The 21,473-nt window shown below is 35.1% G+C and overlaps 1 protein-coding gene across 1 annotated transcript; it reads left to right on the top strand.

Annotated features, from left to right (window-relative positions):
• The first annotated feature begins 15,461 nt into the window (after positions 1–15,461).
• On the top strand, positions 15,462–19,766 carry LOC136804848 (uncharacterized). The gene is made up of 4 exons (XM_067061367.1): positions 15,462–15,668; positions 15,932–15,991; positions 16,443–16,520; positions 16,817–19,766. The coding sequence occupies exons 1-4, from the start codon at positions 15,577–15,579 to the stop codon at positions 19,764–19,766; spliced, it is 3,180 nt and encodes a 1,059-aa protein (XP_066917468.1). The 5' UTR covers positions 15,462–15,576.
• The last annotated feature ends 1,707 nt before the right edge of the window (positions 19,767–21,473 follow it).

The following is a 21,473-nucleotide window of genomic DNA, read 5'->3' as shown; positions in this document are numbered from 1 at the left end:
AGACCTCTGGAGATTTGGATCAATTTTGTCGATAAAAACCTCTCTTACATAATCGAAAAAGTTGGGCTGACGCAGTTCGCTCGTTGCCGAGCTGATTTGTACTTCAGCCTCTACAAAGGATTCTTGGATAAAACTTTTAATATTACTTCGTAATTAGATTATATTTGAAATTTATAGTTTCTTCTAAGGTTTTTGTAAGTTTTAAAGGTGACAACAAGCCAGGGGGGTTTTCAGGGGGTACCCGACTCCGTAATTCCGCCAATTTGTTCTCCAATTTCCGTCAAACCGTCTTAAATTGAACCAAAATTCCGTCACCAAAAATTCCTTTGAAATTCAATATTTTTGTCGAAAATTCCGCAAATTTTGAAAATCTTTTACCTATTCCGAAATTCCGCAAATTTTTTTGCTAAATTCCGTTTTTCCGCACTAAAATTGTCTAATTTTCCGTATCCGTAAGAGAACCCAATTTCCGTAATTCCGTCCAAATTCCGCCACTCCGTCCGAAAAAAGGGCCGATTCCGCTCCTCCGCCAACCATGAAACCCCCTCCCCCCCAAGCCAGGTTTTCTTTCGTTTATTAATTTCGCATAGCGAAAGTATTACGATAGTCTTTCTATGTATCGAGAAATTTTTTGGGGCGCAAATTATGGCGTGGGCGTTTGGCTGCGGGCGTACTACGGCAAATATTATAAAGGTGGACTCACTCACAAAGATAAAAAGTGATAAAAAACAGGGCTTTTCTAAATAAATAAAATACACTAGTGCAAGAAGTGTAACCAAGCTTTTGCAAACATTCATTGTGAACACTTTTTAATGGTTTCTTGATTGCACAGTTGCACATACTTTTGAAACTTGGAAACTTTCTGCTGCTGTATAAATTTTTTCATGTTTTCTGGTCTTTTGTAGAGTGTTTACTACTAAGTATTTTATGTTTGTGTAGTTAGTGAATGCACCAATGAATTGATCATGCTCAGTAAAAAGAGTTAATTTTCCACAACAACAACATCATTATACCCTCCCCTCTCTTCTCTTCTTCACCAAAACTACAAACAGCACAGGTATGATCCTTTTTTCCTTTTTTCACCAGATAATTATGTGTTAATAGTGAAACCAGTTGTGACAAATAGTCAGTTTTAGCAAGTATTTCTTAGAAATCATGTCAATTGTCATTTTTGTTTAATCGAAACGACCCTACCTATGGATTGTCATTGTACGGTGGGTACGGTGGGGTGTACAGCAGATTTAAAATTAACCTATTTTCAACGCCGTACAAAGGACATTTAGATCCAGCCCCACCGTACACCACCCACCGCACAATGTACAGCGGTCCCTCTTTAATGATGACAGTTTTTTATCCGATGAAGTTTGAATGGTGTTCGATGAGTTTGGTTAGTAAAAGTCCCATTTTTTCATCCCTGATGGGATGATAGATATTGGCTCGCTCTTTAAGCTTTAGCGTGGGCGTCTGCTAATAAGCCGTCGGAATGTAAAAAGAATGGACAACAAGCAACAAGGTAATAAATCAAACTAATCGAGCTTCAATCAAACTTTACCGATCTTGATACACCTTTCGCTAATTAGGATTTTCATTTTGAATCATGGTACCATTGTTTGTAGAAGATTCCCATTTCCGCACTAAGATTCTTGTTACTTTTCTGGAATCTTTCCCCTATATATATGTCAAAGTTTAATCTCAAGCAGTATTATTTCTTTAAAGCTTAAAGTTGGCTAGTTTTTACCCTGCCATTTTCTAGTCCAGAAGCTGGAGCTCAACTACTCAACTGCTTTTTGCCTTTAATGGGCTCTTCCAGAAAATGTCCGTACATGGGGGTGGAGGATATAGTGTCCGGAGGGGGGGGGAGTAAGTGAACAATCTACAAAATTTACCTTGTCCTGGGAGGGGGGGTAAACTTGCTCTCGATGGGGTCAACTGATGCTTGTCCGGGGCGGGGGGGGGGTTAGACCTGCTGTCCGGGGGATCAAAAGTCACAATGTCCAAGGGGGGGGGTAAATTTACAAAAAATGTTATATCTTTCAACTCCCCCCCCATATTCAATTTTTTTCTTGAAAAGTCCAATGATTTTTATGGTGGTGGGCCATCATTCATATCAGAAAGCGAAGATAGTATACAACAGATTTTTCTGACTAGCCATTTTTCTCAATTTTAGATAAATTCTACTGTTTATAGAAAGAAGTTTGCGCAAGTGAAAGAAGTCTTATTATCACAAGTTCCTTCAAAGCACAAAAAGAGGTTTCTGGCATCAAAGAATGAAAAGTTCATTTTTTCTTCTTCATTTTCAAATTATTTTTCTCAAGTATATAGCACTTCTATGAATTATTCTGAATTGAAAAATTTTGTTTAGGCTTTATAGAATGGAATTCTTTAGTAGCATTTTTTAAGGAATCTTCTTTTTTAATGGATTGAGATTTTTCATAAAAAAAACATGGTATCTATGACCTGTGTGTACAATACATTCTCTATATTTTCTGTAACGCTCCATTCAAAATGCATAATGCTGCAGGAGTCACGTTTCACGCGTCTTCGTCGTTGATGTTCAAGTATTGTGCGAAATTTTCGACTTTACAAGTCGTCTTGTTGTTTTTATTTTTGTCTGACATTTGACAAAAATTAGCGATTTTTTTTGTTGTATCTTTTACGTATCTTAGATAAGTCAGTCTTGATTTTTTTCTGATATCTTTTTACTTTTTTTTTCATTTCATTTTGATTTTAATTTCCTTTTTGATCTTTTTCTGCTTATTTTATTTTTGATTTGAGACTTGCTTTTCTTGATGTTACTTATTTTGTTGAATGAATTTTGCTTGATTTTATTAAGGTTTTTTAAGTTTTGTTGATTTAGATTTTTTCAAATTTTCTTTTGATTAATGATTTTTTAAGTGCGATTTCTCATAGAGATTTACTCTTCACTTGCATTTGAAGTCTTCGTAAGATTTTCATATTGAGATATTGTGCAATTGCTGCTCAAGCTCTAAAATTTGTTTTGTTTATTTTGAGATTTTTTACGCATTATGTCATTGGCTCCATTTGCACTTTACTGTATATGCTATATAATTTTTAGTTCGCTTTTCTTTTCCATAGTTTTATTATACTAAGGAGAAAAGAATTTTTCGTTATTTGGTTTTGCAAACAAATTTTCCAAAACGTCAAACATATTTTTACTTGATTATGATTTTTGTTCCAATAAATCGAACAAGAGCATGGCGTTCTAAATTTAGAACTTCATGAACAAGAGCCATAGAATTTCAATAAATTATCTCTCTGTAAGAACCAGGAAGTAACAAAATAGATTGACAACACCCATTACGGCTTTGATAAATGGCAGAGAGCAGAGAAAATATAGATTAATTAGGCATAGATCAATTGATAAAAAGAACCATTCGAATTAGAGAGAGAGCATAGATACTAATAATATTAAGAATCATTCGGACTCGAATTAGAAAGATAAAGTACACGTCTTTTATAAGAACATCCAAAAATTTTTAGGCAAATAAAAGGGGGAAAGTTCACGAAACAAAAGTGTCAAGTGTGAAAATAGTCTGGAGATCCATACTCTCTATTCAAACTTACACCACATAAGCAAAAATCCCATCAAAAACTACTCATTGAGAGTATGGTATTTTTGACCCAGTTTGAATTTGTTTACATTTGCTTTGAATTTCGTGCCAAAAAAGCCGTTGATAAGGTTGGCCAATCAGGTTCACGCACTTCCAATTAAAACAATAATATCGCGTGATTTCAACAATTGTTTGACAGCCAATAGAATTCTGCGACCAGATTTGGCATCTACAAAAATACCCGGCTACTCTGTTATTTCTATATTTTTATTCGTTTTAACTAAATGCTATACTCTGAAATCACACGAACAGAGTAGACGGGTCTCCCAGCTAGTGTGAAAAGAGCTTACACCATACGCATTTAAAAAGACAGAGAGAAAAAAAAAGAAAAAGTATCAAACGATCATGTTTATTTAACACATCAATAGCTCTATTTATTTAATTTGATCACACCTGAATATTTTAGTGGTTTCCACATTCCATAGAGTTTCCGCATAGCGATATTAACAGGGCCTCCTTGAAAAGATCTTTTGAAAATTTTACACCGGCATTACGTTTCTTTGTCTTGCACTAGTACCAGAAACAGAAATCACATCATTAGCACCTCCTTGAAAACAAAAATCAGAAAGAGTGTTCAACACATCAAGTAAACTTTTGTGTGGAATTTTGGTATAAAGGGTTGAAAAGTCGGCAAGTACAAAACGCCTACTACCTACTACTTACTACCTACTACCTACTCAGTTTGTATACTTTACAGACCAGAGCTCTCCTTCTCTTGTTCGAAATCTCTTTTCTAAAAAAATTGGTTTTGTAATATCTGAATGCTAACACACAAGTCTTTGCTTTATATTTACTTGAAAAAAGTGTTATCTAAAATAATATTTAGTATATTTACGTAGTGAGTAAATATTCTCTTCGCCTCATATAAGTATACTGAAGTATAAAACAAAAGGCCATTATCTTGATTTTTTCTTTTTCCTAAACCTACTCTCTCTTATGACTCTTATTATAAGAACTTTCCTTTTTCCTAAACATACTCCCTCTTATGTCTCTTATTATAAGACGATAAGAATACACGTAAATGTCTAAAAAGGCTCTGTAATATAAATAGGGGGTCAATCTATCTCTATCCTATTGTATGATCTGCATCATATCAAATGTTGCCAAATATTTCTTGGAATTGGTTTGCAAAGCTTTTAATATTCATTAACTGTGTCAATATTTTTATCAAAAATTTCATTTCGTCAATACTTTGACATGGTCAAATTGACACCTCTAAAACAGCTCTGAAAATTTCTACCTTGCGATATTGAAAACATCTTATTGAGCACAATAAGAATTTTTGCTACATAAAATGAAGTCTGCAAAGGTCATATTTAACGACCCTGTCAATAGTTTGGTTCAAAAGGGTCATTTTGCCAATAAATGTCAAAGACATGTCAAAGGATTTTCAGCAAGTACCCAGTGAAACATAGGGCTCTACTTACTTAAAGTATTTTAACTTTTTAGATTGGTCGATTCTTATAAATAAAACTGACATGAATAAATAAGTGTGCGAAGGAAATATTTTTCTCTTCTACGAAGAAGTGCGTCTGTAAACTTTATAGAAAAAGCGCGGGAAAAAGTCATAAACAAAATAAAAGAGAGAAAATATTTTGAAGTCTTCAAAGTACGATAAAAGAAGAAGTTTTAACTTTTTTACCACCAAAGTTTCAGATTTTGCTAATTTTAACATGCTGAATATTTTAAAGGTAATATCGAGCCGTTTTGAGCTATTTTACAGTAGGTAGTAAGTAGTAGGTAGTAAGTATTAAGTAGTAGGTAGTAGGCGTTTTGTACTTGCCGGTTGAAAAGTCAAATGTGGCCATAGATCTAAAAGAACCTCACTTGTTCAAATTGTTAATGCATTAACCTTAACCTTGCTTGTTCAATTTGTTAATGCATTATGCTTTAATGAGTTGAATTGATTTGATTTTTGTGTGATTGTTACAAGAAATAGTTGATGATGAAGTTTTATTATTCTTTCCTGGATTTGATGCTTCGTTTGGTTTGGCATGGGAGATGCAACCTCTTGTATTCTTGAAAAACAGGACATTTTATCAACTTTTGGATGTGAATTTGGACATTTTCTTCCACGTGCATTTAACATGTGGAAAACTTTAGGTTGTGAATCTAGACATTTTTTTAAGTGTGTTTAAAACGTGGAAATTTTTGCTGTTAATTTCCGTTAAAAACCGTTGGATGCTGTATACAATATTGTTCGTGGGAAGGATACTTTGTGTGTTTTTCCAACTGGATTTGGCAAAAGCTTGATTTACCAGATTATTCCAAATTTGGCTAAAGAATTACATTTGGCAGCATCTCCTCTGTTGATCGTGATTTCACCTTTGGTAGCTTTAATCAAAGATCAGATCTATGAAGCTAATCAGTCACCACTGAATCTCAAACCCTGTGCTGCCCAAGAACACCAATCAGAAGCCCTAAAGCAGTACAATATCATCTTCGGTACTCCTGAAATTTGGCTGAATCATAATAGCTCTGCTCAATAGTTTTTGCAATCGACCTTTGCAAAGAAGAACCTGATGTGCTTGGTTGTGGATGAAGTTCATAAAGTTACATGGTATGCTTATCCTCTTTTGTTGTTCTTTCCGTTTTTTTTATTGACTTTATTTTTGTCTTGGGCTATTCCAGTTTTATCATCCTTTACCCCCTGTGGATGACACAGATTTTCCGATAGAAAGAAGTATTTCAAAAGTACAGGATTTCCGATGCAATCCCAGTTTTTGGGCTGAAAAATCAGAATTTTCCATTTAACATTTCTTAATCTTGGATATATAATATCAAAACTTAACCCCTTGTTGATTGAAAGTACCTAGTAAAAACAAACCTCTTATAAAACCAAAAATTTAAACCAAAGTTTATCCCACGTAAGGGTCCTTTTTCAAAATCTAGCGTTTGAATATTTTGGTTACAGATACAGTATAATGAAAACTGTTGGCTTTTTGATTACATATTCGATTAAAAGAAAGGCACACTTAATAAAAATTTCTACTGCACCAGTAGTCTCTCAAGGATCTGATGTTTGACGATTTAATACTTTCTTACGTTTCAGGGGAGAAGCTTCAAACGTTTCGAGAATCATTCTCCCGTATATGCGAGCTGAGATCATTTTGTCGACCAAACCTTCCTGTGCTTGCTGTCAGTGCAACTGTAAATGCAGACTTAACCAACCTCATCATGAGCAGTTGTGAGCTGTCCAAGAACGTCAAAATTATATCGACCTGCAGTGACTGACCAAATATAAAACTTAATATTGTCAATATCAAAAGTCAAGACAACTATGGGTCATTGCGGTGTTTAATAAATCTTGAAACAGACTTCAAAGTGCTTATTTACTGTCGTTCAGTTGCTTTGTCAGGAAAGGTTTATTCTGCCTTGATATCTTTATTCAAAGACCATACCAATTCACCTGACGAGATAATTAAAAGGTTCCATGCAGAAACATCTCCTTCCTGCAAAAATGTTGTACAAGAGTCATTTCAAAATGAAAATTATGTGGCTAGAATTTTCATCTGCACAAGTGCCCTTGAGTCCGGTATGTCATTCATTATGGACCATCATTTGACACTACTGACTACTGTCAACAAATTGGTCGTGCAGGCAGAAATACAGATAAACAATGCCATACCATTTTATACCAGTATGCAAATTCAAAACGTCACATTTCCCAGAAAATGAAGGACTATATGGGAATGAAATCCCAACTTTGTCTCAGGTCATCTCTGTTTTCGGATTTCAATGAAAACAATAAAAAAACAATCCCACCCCTTGAACCGAAACACAACTGCTGCTCGAATTGTTCCATTACTTGTGATTGCGAGGAATGCCCTACATATGATTATGAGGTATTTTTTAATTATTTTACTTCATAATTGTTACGTAATATAATCTTTATAATAGGGTCTTGTGAAAACAGGTTTTTAATTTTATCATTAAACAAAGATAAAGCTCTATAGTTTAACAAACATTCGAACCTAATAAATTTGAAAGACTAGAAGTGTGAACGAGCTATGAAGCGAAATTGAGTAGAGTTGTTTATATTTTAAAGAGGCTCACTTATTTTCCTTCAGGTTGAATACCCCACAAGAAGAGATTAAATTGTTTCGTGTTGTTTCAACTGAACAAAGACAAATGGTAAGAGAGTTATTGGAAGGTTATGTCGAAAGTGTTTCGATTGGACTATGTATACCGCCTGCCATTGCTGATGGGCTAACACCTGAAATGATTAGCAAAATTGCTAAGAATCTGGAAAAAATGGACTCAAAAACCTTTCTGGTCCAAAAACTATGTATTGTGAATGACAAAGCTGCTAACAAAATACTTCAAATTGTGAACTTGGTTTTTAAGGGAGCGGTCATAAAGTATCTACTAGAGGGGGGTGGAGGATATTTTGAAAAATCCAAAAAAAATTTCGCACCCCTCCCCTAACCTGGAAAAATTTTTCGAACCCCCCCCCTCATAAGGCCCAATATTTTTTCGCACCCCCCCCCCCTACTAGTAAAATTTTTACGCGAAAAAGAATTCATACCATGGTTTGCGCCGACGCGCGAAAATTTCAATATTTTTCACCTCCATTTTAGGTAAAAGACACTTTGTTTTGACAAATTTCCTTTAAGAAGTACTTTTTCAAACCACTCTGATGAGCTGTGAGAGCCACTAATCTACTTCCCTCACCTAGCTCAATGTTACAAACCAAAAGGGCAAGGCGATGATGCCCAAATAATGGCAATATGAAATGTACATATATCCAATAAGATCAATTATGGTCGGCGGTAAGGCCGAAAAATTTTTGAAATCTTCAAACGTAAAACTATGAAATTAGTCTTCCTACATTTTCTCTTGAGTTTCCCAAAAAAATTGGAACCCCCCCCCCCTAAACCCTCAAAAAAATTTTGGAATCCCCCCTAAACCGTCAAAAAAATTTTGGAACCCCCCCCCTAAACCCTCGAAAAAAAATTTCGAACCCCCCCCCCCTAGAATCCTCCACCCCCCCTAGTAGATACTTTATGACCGCTCCCTAATGATATGACACTGGATATTGAAAATAAGCCCATAGAAAACATGGTCCTAGATACCGTGAATTATTTTTCAGATCAAGATTCACTTGCTTCAGCCCATTTTACTGATTGTAGCACTGATGAAGATTAGGAGTTAGGATTTTACATATTTTTTTAAATGTTATTTTAATACAGTATACCAAAAAATAAGGACCAATGCTGTTGTCATTTTGTTTTTTAATTTTTTAAGTGAATTTTTTTTCATTACAAAAATCTAAGACAATGAACATTTTACAAAATCTATTTACAAAAAATATGATAACCTTATGTTTTCTTTAGTTTTCCTATTTCTCCTAACAAATTGTCACATAATGATAAAAGACGATTCGAATTAGGTACTTCGTCGTCAGTCGAGTCAGAGTCGTCGGTCTCAATATCAGAGTCGTCAGTTTCCTCATTTTCGCTGTCCTCGTTAGTCTCTTCTTCTTCATCATCATCAAATACAAAAATATTGTCTTTGAATTCACGTCGTTTTCTTGCAAACCAAGTCATGAAATTATCGTTAAGATTTGATAAGATTTTTTTGTTAAACTTACCAAAGGACTCGTACTCCCTACCAGCTTCTCTCTTAAAAGTGTCTGCTTCTTGATATGCAAGTGTTAGTTTTTTAATATCGTTGATAGATGACTGTGCTCGCTTAGAACTTTTACTTTCCTTTATTGTAAATGTTTTTTCAAAATTTTTTACAATTTTTTGTAGGTTTTTTATAGTCAATGCGACTCTTTTGGCATTTTTCTCGTTCACATTATTTTGATAAGCCCCTTTAGAAACCTATTTAAATGCTCTAGGTGGAGGTCACGTGATATACTTCTTCCACGATATCCGTGGGTGTTGACGAATCGGCCCCAAATGAATTTGAATGCTTTGTCAGGTTTTCTTTCGATTGTGATAAGTAGCTTCAAGATGGCTAGACCATATTTATGATGCCTCGTAGCTTTGAAATATAACAAAACAATTTTATAAGAATTCAAGAGCCGCTCTCCATCACCCTCCCTGATGGCATCGTGAATATTTCTGAGTAGAAGGTTGATTGTGAATAAAGCTTCTTGATAGTTGAGGATGTGGTCTTTATCTGAATTCGCTTCTGTTGCTTGATTCCTAAAAAATTAAGAATTGTTATTTATTTATTTATCTGCTTAAAATATATTTCTTTCAAAACCATATTTTTTAACTATGACCCCTTTGTGTATTATTATTATTATTATTATTTATGTTTATTACTTAAATTTCTTTATCAAAATTATATATTTTTTCGAGCAAGTTTCCTCACCGATGAAAACTGTGTATCATCTCTTCGTGTAAATTTCGTTCTCGCTCGTTTCTAAACGGTTGATGGTCGCATTTGACACAGAAAAATAAATTCCTCTTTGACACGCTGACAAGTCTCTGTGTTCGGTAATACTCCAAAGCTTGTGTAAAAATCTTTGGGTCGATGATCTTAAATGTAAAAATGAGTTTCACTTTCATTTCCCATCAATTGTTCATATCAAGTTCATATCAAAATCCTTATAGAGGTTGGGTTAACACGTTAGTCTAAAACAAAAAACATTTGATTACCTTGAGAAGAAAGAACTCGATCTTTGACTGCAATGTGATGGAGCCAGTGGAGATCTTGATTTCTACTGTCGTTTCCTTGATGCCTCGCTGTCACTCTAATGTCAAGATTATCGGAAACATCCTGAAGAAAAAAATCAACTCAGTTTGAATGTAAAAATGTCAACATTCTGGAAAAGGTCCAGATGATAGGATTTAGCAAATCTATGAGTTGAACTAATTGCTTTAAATAAATGAAAGATTACCGCCTATTCCACAGATGCTGGTTCGTCGGGACTGGCCTCTATTGTTCTTTTCCATTCGAGAACCTCCTCGTCGTGGTTTTTAGCTAGCTCTTTATTCTTCTTCAACGCCGTTCGATAACTGTTGGTGACACACATTTGGTTAAACCATTTGAACGATTTCCGCTTGGCACCAGATGCAAAAAATAATTGATCATTGCGATGTGTCACTACGTTTGACCGACTGTTGAAATATCTCGCTTTAAAAAGTAATCCAATGCAAAGAGTACGGGCTCCAACGTGCCTTAAATTTGGAAAAACAACCTTTATTTACAATTTTTTTTATAATTAACTTTGGTAAGAAGATTATTTTTAAAATACACCCCGTTTTAAGTTTTAATGATCAACCAACAAAAATTCAAAATGTTAAAATTATGCATGAATTCAAAATTTCAAAAAAATACCACAGTGAAAATAACTCCGTACTTGTTTGGGTCGCCAATTCCTTTGATTGCTCCATTTATGGCGTGTGTCAGTACTGGACAAAGTTTTTCCACTTCTTTGTAATATGCAACGTCATCAAAAGATACCAAGGATTCGACCGAAACGTCTGTTACAAAGCTTTGTTTTTCAAGTTTACCCAACTCAAATTCACACACGTCTGCAACTTTCTTTTTGAAATCTTCCGCGTCACTTTCAGTCAACTAAAGAAACGAAGATTGAATACCTTTAAAGGAACTAATTTTGGCGGGAAGAAAATTATAAGTTCCGCGCAAAATTAATTTTTTTCACTATCCGCCGAATTAATTTTCCCTCGAGTTCAGTTTTCTCATCTCGAAGTTAAATTTCCGCCAAAATTGGTTCCATTAAAGGTAATGATTTCAATTTCGATTTGTTTTAACAAGGATTCACCGACAAAGACTTGGTGGGATTCCCCTACTCACGTAAAAAGAGTAAAATTATAACACACAGTTACCTGGATTTCTGATGTACCAGGTTCGAGTTCCGAATCTAGATCAACGTGCCTGCGCTTTTGAGACGTTGATCGTCCCCATGTCCTTTTAAGGGTTTCAGCTTTCACAACGGTATCGATTCCCCGGTAACATTTCTACACACGGTCGTAGATTCTTTTAAGCATTGTTATTTAAAAAAGTAATTCCTTGGCTTTGGAGCCGTCCTATTATTGTATCTGTTAATTTGTATCGTGAGTCAGAGCTTGTTTTATATTTCTCTAAACATAACTTGCAAAAACTCATATTTTCCAACCATGTTTCTTCCTTTCGAAGTGCCACTCTAAACTGACTTAGGAGAAAAACGCATGGATTGAAAATGCATGTTTTCAGTCAGGCAACTTAGTCCCCAGTCTGCTTATTGTTTTATATTTTCAAGATCTCCAACGTATTCTAGATCAATTACACTTACATCGCCTTTGCTGTTTTAAAGAGACCCGAAACTGGAGGGTGTTTGGTTGTCCTAAGGTTTTCATTTTTTCATTGTTTGTAAACCAATTAATTTATTTTCTTCGCACCAAAAGAAAAACTTTTTTCTGATCTGATTACTCAGCTGTTCGTTTTCAAGTATCGCACGGCTGCTATGATTAGGCACGGCTGCTTTTCAAAGACTTGCGTTGGAGTGTCAATTATAAACTAAAACGGTAAAATGTTAAGATAAATAATAGATCTCGCTCGTTGTGTCAAAAACCGAAAGAGAAGAGAAAGCATTGGCCACACGCGTTTGGCCAAATGTTTTTTTTGCTTTGAGTACATTTGAGAGATATAGATTTAGAAGACTCAACCAAGGGGATGTAAATAAACCATTTCGAGATTGAAGGAAATATGGTAGCTTGAGTTATGGAAGAGCTTAAAAGAAACCTTTCATGGTGGTTGGTCTGTTGGTGATGGTATTTAAGATGCTTGTTTTTGATAATGAAAAGTGCGATCAATTTACAATTTTTAAAAGAAAATTCTTCGTTTTTATGTTCGAAATAATTGGCGAGAAAGATATTTTGTTAATCGTAAGTTATTTGACATTGAAATGAAGTGAAATACTTATTCTTTTATGAGCTATTTTCTCCAACTTTTTCTTGCTAAAACAGATAGAATTTACTTTCCCTTTTTATTTTTTTATTATTTTCTACCATTTTAGATTACATAATTAAGGTGTTAGCCCCCTTAAATATGCGAACACCATAGTAATAAATTAAAAAGAGAGGGAATTCTGATTGGTTTTAAATTCAAATTTGGTGTGGCAGTTGAAAATTTCAGTTACATAATTTGTGGGTTCCACTGGACTCTCTACTTTTTCCACCATCAGATTTTCAAAGGCAAAAAGTAGTTGAGCTCCAGCTCCTGGACTATGAAAAGAATAGTCTTTCAGCAAGCATTTTGACAGATAAACAGTAACAGGAGATAAATATGAAAACAGCAAAAAAAAACAGCAGTCTGCACTGAAGAACTGAAGAACTGAAAAAGGCCCATGTGGAAAATCTGTGGCCTTATAAGGGGCATGAAAGTGAGGCTAAATCAAGAGTCCGGATTAGACCAAAACAAACCAATTGCATCTAAACCCTGATATACAAAAACATATATCAGACACTATTATTTTTTCCATTACATTTGGTACATATGTCATTTATAATTTATAATTTTCTATCCTATTCTATTTATTTTCAGTCAGGGTCAATAAATAATACTAAACTAAAACACAATATTGACATATTATTCTTAACACGGGACGCCGAACCGGGTTCTCGGCCAACTTTTCTAAATCCGTATCTCTCTTTTATATCCAACTACAATCTTCTTTTTTTTTGGCCCAGCGCTAGCGAGTGGGCCTTTAAAGAGAGTGTCACTATTTTTGTGTCCGTGTTTCCTTCTGTCTGTCCGTTTTGGTAGAAACGGCGCTTAATACCAGTAACACACTTTTTGCCGTCTGGACCACAGATATCTAAGCCCGAAGGGCTAGATTTGCAACTTTAAGCTTTCTCAAGCAAAAAAAAGTGAAGCAAAAATTTGACTTTTTAAATTTCGTGCCGATGGATAGGATCTAGCATTTTAATTGTTTTTGGAGCGCGAGATCAAAAAACGTAGGCGGCAAACGCTATTTCACATCTCTCAAACCGGTGAAATTGCATATTTTAGTCACGTGACTCTGGTAGGAAATCCTTCCAAAGATGAGCTTCACTTTTGAACAAAGCTGCAAATCTAGCCCTTCGGGCTTTCCAGATATCTGTGGTCTGGACAGGGAAAAGCTTGCGAAAGTCGGGTACTGGCTAAAAAAGATATATTTTCTGATTCCGCGCTCCTTAAACAACAAACGTTTTCAAAACAAAACAAGATGGCGGTTGAAGCGAGGAGATTGATTTTGTGTGTTGATTCATACTTTCTTGAACATTTTCTTTGCTTTTGTGGTCAAGAGACTTTCAAACCAAAGAAACTTTGTAGTGATTTTTCTTTTTAAACTTTTTCATGTTATAGTTTGCATAAAGCTTTCTGAGTGAAAATTCTACCTTAAAATCACTTTCATTTTTAGTTTCTTGTTTTCAAAAAGACTTTATTTTTAGGAAATAATGGGGTTTGAACAAAAGCTGGCTCGCCAAGTTGGCCCGGACCATTTGGCCTACTATATGGCCCACCTTTTGGCTCGCGCTCCTTTTCCTCTTAAGGACCATTGACCACTCCATCCCTGAGTTTTTATTCCGATTATCCCCGCTTTTTCCCGATACGGGTTTTTGTTTACATTTTTGACGAATTTGATTGGTTGATTAATTTTCGTTAGCCAATCAGAATCTTCTATGGATGTTCATGTTTTTAAAATTCTACTTGCTGAATTTAATTTTATTTTCTCAAAAAGTCCACGCTGGAAAGCACTGACGAAGAAACATGTTTGTTATTATTTTTTGAATCAATGCTTAACCGGTAGGTGTTTTAATTATCTAAAGCCTGGGTTAACGAGGGAGAAAGTTGAACTTTCCAAGATATTCCAGATCTTGAAAAAAGACCTACTGTATAGTGTACAGTGTATCATCAGTTCATCAGTTTGACTAATCCTGTCCACCCCTATCTAATCCACGACCCACAGTGAGCCTTTTTGGACCATGTTCAGGGGCTTCAAAATAAAACTCTGCAGACTTCAGGGAAACATTGTGTGTGATTAAGTCTTGAAATGCACGTCAGCTGGGATTTTGGTCCTGGCCATTCCTAGGCTTGGGGGCCTTTCCAACTTTTAATTCAGCTTGAGGCCCAAAAATGTTAGGGCCACACAAGTCATAATCATCTTGTTTTACACTCTTTCACATAGAATTTATACAGAGATGTTCTTATTTTCAAAAGTTTGGAGATTTATAATGATCCTTTTTGTACCTCCCAGTAGATGAAATTTCTGATTTAAGGAAGGACCTTTAACCGCAGAGTTAATTAGCTTAATTGTGTGTGATTAAGTCTTGAAATTGTGTTTGGGGGGGGGGCTAAAGTTCAGTTACACTGCGAGGGTAAACAATGGTTTGGCCGGAGGGGCGATTTTGAAAATTTTAGCCTAAGAATGCATCAAAATAGCTGCTTAATAGTTGTGATATAGGAAGAAAAGGAATATTATTAAATTCTGTTTTTCCAGAAAATCACTTTTGAAAAAATTATTTAGGGGGGGGGGGCATTGCCGGTTGCTACGACATTGTTAATTACATGTTAAGTTTGCAATTTTTGAGTCAAGGTTTACAAAGAGGGGCCTGTTTCTTGATGGATGTTTTCTTGTTGGATGGGAAGGGCTATTAAGGGGTGACCTGTTTTTTCAGCCCTCTAAGGACACATTCCAAATGCTCCTTGAGAGTTACAAAAACAACAAAAATGGTCCCTTTATAGGTAGGAATTTTTATCCTCTGTAAAGTTACGAAAACTACAAAAATTTAAAAGATTTCAAAAGGCCTTAAAATTTATACTTGAATTTGACTGAAAGTTTGTTTATCTCATTTAAAAAAATATTTATTGTTTGGGCCGGGGACAAGTTTCTCACCAGTTATACTATTGGGTTAAAGTTATAAAGTAGAACTCAGTACGACACTGACGTTAATGTAATAATCTGTAACCTTGTTGCCCATTTAGTTTCAAATTTCAATAAATGGAAAATCAAAGCAGTGACGAAGTCATATTGGTTTCCACAGATTCTGAAAATAGCAATGATGCTTTGGAAAGGAATGAACAACCAAAAAGGTAAATTGAAGAGTGAAACAACTTTACTTTTCAAGTAACAGGTGAAAAAACTTAAATGGTGACTGAAATAATTGAACAGCTAATTTTATTTATCCAGTGAAAAGATATAACAAGGAATTTTTTTTTGAACAATAGGGTAAAAAGGTTGCTAGTTAATTCTTATTTCAATGTTGTTGTCCCACTGTATAAGAAAGTGCAGATCAAGGATCTGGAAGTAGAACATTATCCAGATATGTATATCATTTCTTACTTATTTTTTTCAGATACGTAAACTTGGAAGTTGATTTGCCTAGTTTCTTTGGAACATATGACTCTGATGATAGGTAAATTCCCCTCTAATTTTTAATATTTTTTTTCCTTTATTAGCTTGGGTATGACAAGGCTTTCTACGCCTGGATTCAGGGGGGTTGATTTTTGAGCAAAGAACTGGGTACTTGGGTAAGAGTAATCTTGTTCCTTTTGTTGAAAGCTCCTTAAAAAGTTCCACCCCTCATAGATTTAGAGGCTTTTTAGAATTCACAAAATTGCCTATTGGGTTTCAACTTTGGGGGTTGCTTGGATTATTTCTATTCAAAAGCTCTTAGAATCATTATTTAAGTTTAGGGTTTTAAATTTTAATTTATTCATCTCAAAAGGAATTTTACAAAAATAACTAATAAATAAAAAATACATCACCAAATGTTAAATAGGTCAATGTTAGGAAAAGGTTTAAGCTTTCTTATTGTGTTAGAGCTTGTAATCATAGTCTTGAAAGGTTATCAATTTATATTATAGCATGCAATCAGATTTTCTGGACTATGCAATGTCGTTGCCAATTGATGACACAACTGAACTAATCAATGACAGGAAATTGTAAGTAATTTTTTTATTGATCTGTAATTTTCAACCTCAGATGGTTCGAAGTAGTGTTCCCACAAAATCCCCAAAACATGTGTCCGGGGGAGGGGAGGGGCTTGGAAATTTTAGATTTTCTGGAAGGGCTAAGATAAAAGGGTTGAGGTAATTTTTTTGGAGGGGACTAAGACCCCTAAAGACACTATGAGGAACTACAAGACCAGTTATAAAAAATAAAGACATTAGAGAAATTTATGGTATTCATTAAATACTTTAAAATGGAAAGTTATCACTATGCCTTTGATCATTTTTAGGAGCAGCATAAAGAATATACCATCTGAGCACTTAATGTATGTCAAAGCCACTGAATACAATAGCAAAGGAGTCCTTCTTATTGACCCCAAGAAATTGACTTGTGTTGAAAATGATACCGTTGTTCCGATCTTGATGAATACCCCTTTTGTGTTCAATCACTTGGTGTCAACATCCGTTCCAAGAAATGTTAAAAACAATGGTGCTTTCATCGTCGACCTTGATAAACTCGAAGATCCTGCTGATGTCCTCTGTGATGACCTTGGTAGCTGGAAGCAATCTAAAACCGCTACAAAGAAATACCAAGTCCACCGCACCAAATCAGGACATGTTTCCAGAATATCCTTGTATGATAATGATGCAGATGATCCAAGCACTGACATGGTAATCGTTACTCGACGTTCCTATGTTAATAAATCAGATGGAACATTAAAGAGAGCATTTGTGTCACTTTCAATGAACAACCAAATTCATAATCTTGTTTTTCTGTCTTACAAATTCAATGGTCCTGAGCACGAAGTAAAAGTTCAAAAGCATGGAAATTCAAAAGCCCCAATACCATTTTTGCGCACTTACACGAGCACTCGCAGGAAGATACTAAAATCAGTAAAATCAATACCCAATCCATCACGTGCCCACTATGATGTTGTTAGTTCGATGGAGGAAGTTGGTGCACTTGGTCAATTACCGCGTAATGTTCGCCAAGTTAAGTATGAGAAATCCAAAGAGAAAACTAAGACTGTTGATCCATTGTATCAAATCACCAATGCTATGAGAAACGTTGAAAGCAACACAGATCGGTTCATCAGAACTTATCAACTCGACGACCAGTCAATGAAAGTCATATTATTCAATGATCGCCAAATTGATGATATTGTAAACTTTTGTTGCAACGCTACAGAAGATAAATCATTGTACTACTCAGACATAACTTTTGAGCTAGGTAGCTTTTTCCTATTAGTGTCTTCTTACAAAAATACAGCTTTGTATGTGAAGAATACTGAAAGTTCACCAGCAATGATTGGTCCCATGATGCTCTGTCTGCTGAAAGATGAGGAGACTTACCTATCCTTGTTTCAAAAAGTAACTGCCAAAATACAAGGAATCCGTCAACATTTGGAAGGTTACTGTTCAGACTCGGAAAAAGCCCTAAGAAATGCACTTGCTCGTGAGTTCCCTCGATCACTTGCCTTCCTGTGTTTTATACATGTGAAAAAGAACATTTCCATGTATTGTAATGACACATTACGTCTATCACAAGGACTTAGTGATGTTATTATTGATGATATATTTGGAGTAGATGGACTTGTCCATGCTGAATCCACCAAGGCCTATCATGAGAGAGTTGAGCTTCTCATTCCAAAATGGGACGATCTTGAAAAATCTGAGAAAAATGGAAAACCCAGATTTTCAAACTATTTCATTACCCACAAAAAGGAAGATGTGCTTAACCATACACTTCTCGAGAATAGTCGCAAGAACGGCTTCGGAGATTGCATCCAAACAACCAATCTTTCAGAATCGATAAATGCAAAGATTAAAAGATGGCAGAACTTTGAGTTGAAAGACATAGCATCCTTCATTGACGACATGAAATCCATTGTCCAGAAACAGCAATATGATGTGGGCTGTGCTTATGTTGGTCTTGATTCTCCATTTATTTTAAGAGATGTCTCCAAGAAAGTTCCTGTTGGTGATGGCCCAATCACTCCTGATTCTATCAGAAAAGCATCTGTTTTGGTTGACCCTGCTCAGTACAAAATGGTCAAAGCGTTCCAATACACTGCACCAACTGCATCTAGTTCAAGCTTGAATGAATGCCCACATCAATGCATCGACAATCTCAGTCAATTATTTGGTGATAAAGATGTATCGCTGTTGAAAAATAAAGCCGAAGCCCTTCAGAAAGATGGCATACGCCCTGGGTTCAACAAGAATGAGCTCATTGTGAAAAGCGCCACCGACAGCCGCAATCCTCACATTGTAAAGGTATTGATGTCTGGAGGTATATCCTGTGACCGAAATTGTTTAGGGTTTGGTACCAGAGAAATATGCGCTCATACTTTAGGAGTGGCTATGAAAGAAGACATCGTACCTCGATACATTCATTGGTTCATGGAGAAGAAATTTACTGGAAACCTGACAAAGCTCACCACCTTCAACGTCAACCCTGAAGCCGGCAGAAAAAAGCCTAAAAGAAAACGAAATCGACCGAAATCTCCTGACAATCTTCATCAGCACCAATCAACTTCTGTGGCGAATAAAGAAAACCTTGTTAACACTCTCAGTGGTGTTTCGTCGACCCTTGGTAACCCTCTCGGTGGTGGTTCGTCGACCCTTGGTAACGCTCTCGGTGGTGGTTCGTCGACCCTTGGTAAACCTCTCAGTGGTGTTTCGCCAACCCTTGGTAACGCTCTCGGTGGTGGTTCGTCGACCCTTGGTAACCCTCTCAGTGGTTGTACGTCGACCCTTGGTAACCCTCTCAGTGGTGGTTCGTCGACCCTTGGTGACATCCTATGTAATGATGAGGCCACAATAAATAATTTTAGTGTTTCTTCGAATGGGATGAAACTTCTCTTTACAAAAAACAAGCTGCCCCCTAAGCCAAAGTATGTTGAAACAACAACCACTGATTTTGAACTCCTTCAAATTCACGGCAAAATTTCTGTGTGTGCTGGATGTACTGGTAGATTGAACGATGGTCCAGAGGGTAAAAATCTTGTTCAATTTGATAAGGAACTGTGTATCCGTCACAAAGAGCGCGACACGTTCTTGGTAAAAGGACAGTCACCATTCTGGAAGAAAACTTTCCAAGCAAAACATTATCACATGAACGAAGCGTGTATCCGATCAAGGAACCCATCATTTGATCCAAGTAAAATCTCTTTGTCAGCTTTGCCATTTACATTGACAAAGAGTCTGATAGATTTCCTCCGTGAACGATTGTTTTGATTTGGTAAATTTCCACTCTTTCATTTTATCTTTTTGTAGATTTTTAACAGTGCTGTTTACTGTGTTCTGATTTTCTCCCTTTTGTTTATTTTGTCTCAGTGCTTTCACATTTATTCAGAAAAGATAAGACGAGTTTTTCAAAATCCTAGTATTTTTGCCTTCTTACAAGTCGATGTATTCAGCTAACATATTTCCACACCATGTATAATGATTAAAAATCTACATGTTTTGTTTATCTTAGTAACGCTTGATGTGCTCTCCCCAAACGTTATCATTTGATGTTTTTCATTAGAATAAGTTAGTTTCAATAGAATAGTAATAAGGTTTTCATAGAAAAAGTCTCTTGTGTTTCTATCGCTCAAACCAAATGATCTATTATGTAAGAAGTCCTCAGGCTGGACATTAATATCCCTTCACAAACAACTGTATTTTGAAGGATAAGGCATTGGAATGCTAACTTCACACAAACACATTAGCTGGATTTGCAAATTCTTAAAAGAAAACTTATAACAATGCTGACGCTCATTTTATTTGTCAAAGATTTTTAAACTTATTTTTATTTTATTTTTGCCATATATTTTTAGACTGTAAAATATTCTATAAGACTATTAAAAACGAAAAAAGGTAAAGATTTCAAAATTTGTTTTATTTCATTTGTCAAAGATTTTTAAACTTATTTTTATTTTATTTTTGCCATATATTTTTAGACTGTAAAATATTCTATAAGACTATTAAAAACGAAAAAAGGTAAAGATTACAAAATTTATTTTATTTTATTTGTCAAAGATTTTTAAACTTTTTTTCGTTTTTATTTTATTTTTGCCATATATTTTTAGACTGTAAAATATTCCATAACACTCTGCTAAAAACGAAAGGAGGTAAAAATTTTACAAAATTTATTCTGTTTTATTTGTTAAAGGTTTTGATTAGTTTTTAACTTTAGTGGGTTAATTTTCGCGTTGACTTATTTTTGCGATTCATTGGTTCCCGGATTTTTCATGTGGCCTAAATTTCGTGAAAATGGCCAGAATTCGCGAGAATCACGAAAATTAATCCACGTAAGGTATTTTTGTTTTGTTTTTAATTCATATTCTAGGTATACGCTTTTTGTCAGTTGGTAAATTGTCTTGACCATTTGATTTACCGTTGTCATGTCTAACATTTTACAAATTTTCTATTAGTCAAAATCATAGTAAGTTTGGGCTTTCAGCGTAGCAAACTAACAACCATTCACCCTGGGACATTTTTTCGTTTTAAAAATACTGTTCTTATTCGTCTCCAAAAACAAAATTTTTTATTTCATTTTTAGACTTTGGATAATATTTACTACAAAAAGCTCGAGTATAGCATCAGAACGTTTAAGGGTCTTACTGAGGCTAACTTTTAAAATTCTTCATATTGATACTTATTTAGACATGTGATGTAGCTTTTGTTTTTTATTGAAAACTACATATTCTTCAATGTTATAGTGTTAAAGATATTATAATGATTGGAAAACACTGATCTTGATTTTTCTACTTCCAGAATATAGATTTAGGGTGAGGGCGGGCTAGGGTAGAGAAAATTTCATGTCCTTTGCATGAATTTCGGTACCCTATTACTAAAGTCCCATTGGTCATTCCATACCTCATTCGTGTATTCGTTATTTCTTAGACCTGTTCGAAATTATTCAATTTTTATCGACCTCCGTCTTTGAATACTTTCTTG

The sequence above is a fragment of the Clytia hemisphaerica genome, unplaced genomic scaffold (genome assembly GCF_902728285.1).
Source record: "Clytia hemisphaerica strain Z4C2 unplaced genomic scaffold, Clytia hemisphaerica genome assembly, whole genome shotgun sequence".
Classification (NCBI taxonomy): domain Eukaryota; kingdom Metazoa; phylum Cnidaria; class Hydrozoa; order Leptothecata; family Clytiidae; genus Clytia; species Clytia hemisphaerica.
The sequence above is the reverse complement of the archived record's forward strand: the minus strand, read 5'-3'. Positions and strand labels throughout refer to the sequence as shown.